Source organism: Vipera berus (genome assembly GCF_964194415.1).
Source record: "Vipera berus genome assembly, chromosome: Z".
NCBI classification, from domain to species: domain Eukaryota; kingdom Metazoa; phylum Chordata; class Lepidosauria; order Squamata; family Viperidae; genus Vipera; species Vipera berus.
In genome coordinates this window covers 11,352,937-11,355,893 of record NC_138205.1, presented here as the reverse complement: position 1 = coordinate 11,355,893, position 2,957 = coordinate 11,352,937, and the positions used below count along the sequence as shown (strand labels likewise).

At 40.1% G+C, this 2,957-nt stretch overlaps 1 protein-coding gene across 1 annotated transcript; it reads left to right on the top strand.

Annotated features, from left to right (window-relative positions):
* Positions 1-1,171: 1,171 nt before the first annotated feature.
* Positions 1,172-2,197, top strand: LOC308678620 (olfactory receptor 4K1-like; the record flags this gene model as incomplete). Its single annotated transcript, XM_081345847.1, has 1 exon — positions 1,172-2,197. The coding sequence occupies one exon, from the start codon at positions 1,172-1,174 to the stop codon at positions 2,195-2,197; it is 1,026 nt and encodes a 341-aa protein (XP_081201973.1).
* Between the last annotated feature and the right edge of the window lie 760 nt (positions 2,198-2,957).

Here is a 2,957-nt window from a genome sequence, read left to right as displayed (position 1 = left end):
TTAAAAGTTTCCAACCTGGCGGAAATGGCAAAGATCTCAGCGTACTTGAAAGACCATTCGCAACAGAGATATATTGTGGAGTGGAGAAGATGGATTGATTATATCCAGAATAAATATGGGACTAAAAGGTTTCATCTAGCATTTGAATAAGTATTGATGTGATATTTAAATTGCTTGTAGTTATTTTATAAGAGTTAAAGTGCGATAGATTTAATATTGTATTGTTGTTTGCATAAGGTAGACTATGATTGTTTGTATATTTGTACCCTGTATTGAGCTCTGGGAAGTCGGGGAGGGGGGAGGGGGAGGGGAGGGAGGTGTTGGGGAGGGTTGGGGAGAGGGGAGGGGGTTGGGAGGGGTTTTGTCTTTTTTAAAAAATGTATTGTAAAACTTTTCAATAAAAAAAAGAGAACGCAAAAGAAATTCTCATTGTGGATTTTGGTTTTCCTTTTCTTCCTTCATTCTCCTTTATTTCTAGGACATTCCTTCTCTGGCTATAAACCTGAGAACAAGGAGAATAATTTTGTGTTCTGTGATGTGTTCTGAATGTCCTTGCAGCTGGAGTACAAGCAATGGTTGAAATAACCACATAATGAATAATATCTATAGCAAATGTTCTATAGATGAAGGGAGAAGAACGTACTAGAGAGAAGTGGAGGTGAAGAGAGGGAGAGATCACAAAAACAGATGCACCATAAAAAAAATTAAGGAGGTTATGGATTCCAGAGGAACATCGTTAATTTATTTTACTTTCTACATTTTGCAAAAGCTCTGATATAAACATAGTTATACATAACATCTGAACTGTGTGAAGTAAAACAAATTAAAATTAACCTAATATTGCTATCAAGCCTTAGTTTTCTACCTTTTTTAATAGCTTATAGATAACTATGAGTCATTCAACTTCTGCTTGCTCTCTTATATACACAATATGTATATTGGAGAATGGTCTGTTTCATCACAAAGACAAACCTTTGAACAGAAGTGCAGAATCTACCTTGTTTTGGAGCTGATAGAGGATTAATATCTGGATCATTAGAACAGATAGGAAAGCAGATGATCCACAAGTCAACCTTAACTTGACCATCTATGATGGAGGTAGCTCATTCATGATCTGTTTTCCCCTCCCAATTTTCTAGGTAAGAACTGAATGGCATGGAGAAACAAGACTATGGTGACCGAATTTGTTCTGCTGGGCCTCTCTTCATCTTGGGAGATGCAGCTGTTCCTATTTATCTTCTTCCTCCTCCTTTATGCAGTAACTCTCCTCAGCAACATCCTCATCATCCTGGCAACTTCAAAGAACCATCACCTTTCCAACTCACCCATGTTCTTCCTGTTGAGTCATTTGGCTTTCCTAGATATCTGCTTGGCCTCTTTTGCGACGCCCAGGGCTCTCCTTGGTTTTCTTACCCAGCGTCAAGCTATCTCCTTCAAGAGTTGCATGACACAAATCTTCTTCCTTCACCTCTTTGGAGGCAGCGAGATGCTTTTGCTAACAGTAATGGCCTATGACCGATATGTGGCCATCTGTCACCCTCTTCACTATGCTTCAGTCATGAGCCGGCGCCACTGTATAAGCTTTGTGCTAGCCTCGTGGACTGGTGGGCTCCTCCACACCAGTGTGCAGTTGGGCTTCATTCTAAGTGTGCCATTCTGTGGGCCCAATCAGATAGACAACTTCTTCTGTGATATCCCCTTGGTCATCAAGCTAGCCTGTGTGGACCCTTATCCCTTAGAGGTCATGATGGTGACCAACAGTGGTATTTTATCATTGTTGTGCTTTGTGGCATTGCTTGTCTCCTATGGACTCATACTTTCCACATTTCATTCCAGACACCTCTCTGAGGGTTCCTCAAAAGCTTTGTCTACATGTACTTCACATCTCCTGGTTCTCATCCTGTACTTTGGACCTTGCATATTCATTTACCTGCGTCCACATACCCATTTCATGTTTGACAAAGTGATCTCTGTCTTCTATACTGCAGTTACCCCTTTTCTCAATCCTGCCATCTATGCGCTGAAGAATAAGGAGATGAGGGCTGCAATGGGGAAGATGGTGGCAAGGCAGTTGGGACAGGTCTCTGCACAAGTTCCCGTTCATCCAGCAGGAAGACTTTCCTTGCAGAGACACAAAAAGAATTGGTGTCCACGCAGGCCAGTCTTGAACTCAGTGTCATTGTTACATATCGTTTAATCTATGGATTGTTGAATTAAAGGGTTGATTTGAAATAAATGGTCAAAACAACAAGAAACCCTATAAATCCAAATTAGGGACATTAATAGCTTTATCTATTTTCCCCTTACATTAATCAACTATAGAACAAAGTTCTCACTTTTAAGGTTAGTTTAGTTTAATGAAGAGAAGGACGAGGGGTGACATGATAGCAGTGTTCCAATGTCTCAGGGGCTGCCACAAAGAAGACGCAGTCAAACTATTCTCCAAAGCGCCCAAAGGCAGGACAAGAAGCAACAGATGGAAACTAATCAAGGAGACAAGCAACCTAGAACTAAGGAGAAACTTCCTGACAGTTAGAACAATTAACCAGTGGAACAACCTGCCTCCAGAAGGTGTCAATGCTCCAACTCTGGAAGTTTTTAAGAAGAGACTGGACAGCCATTTGTCTGATATAGTATAGGGTCTCCAGCCTGACCAGGGAGTGGGACTAGAAGACCTCCAAGTCCCTTCCAACTTTATTATTATTATTATTATTATTATTATTATTATTATTATTATTATTATTAGTAGTAGTAGTAGTAGTAGTAGTAGTAGTAGTATTATCATCATCATCATCATCACTTGCAGCATGGTTATGGAAGTACCAGATAATGTTCTGCTTTGTTGGCAGAGATGGAAAAGTTTCCTTGAATTGGCCAAGCTCCCAAAAGAAGCCAGCTTTTGCTTTGAATTCTTGTGTCCTATAAATCAAACTTTCTTTTCGTACTCTATAAATCAA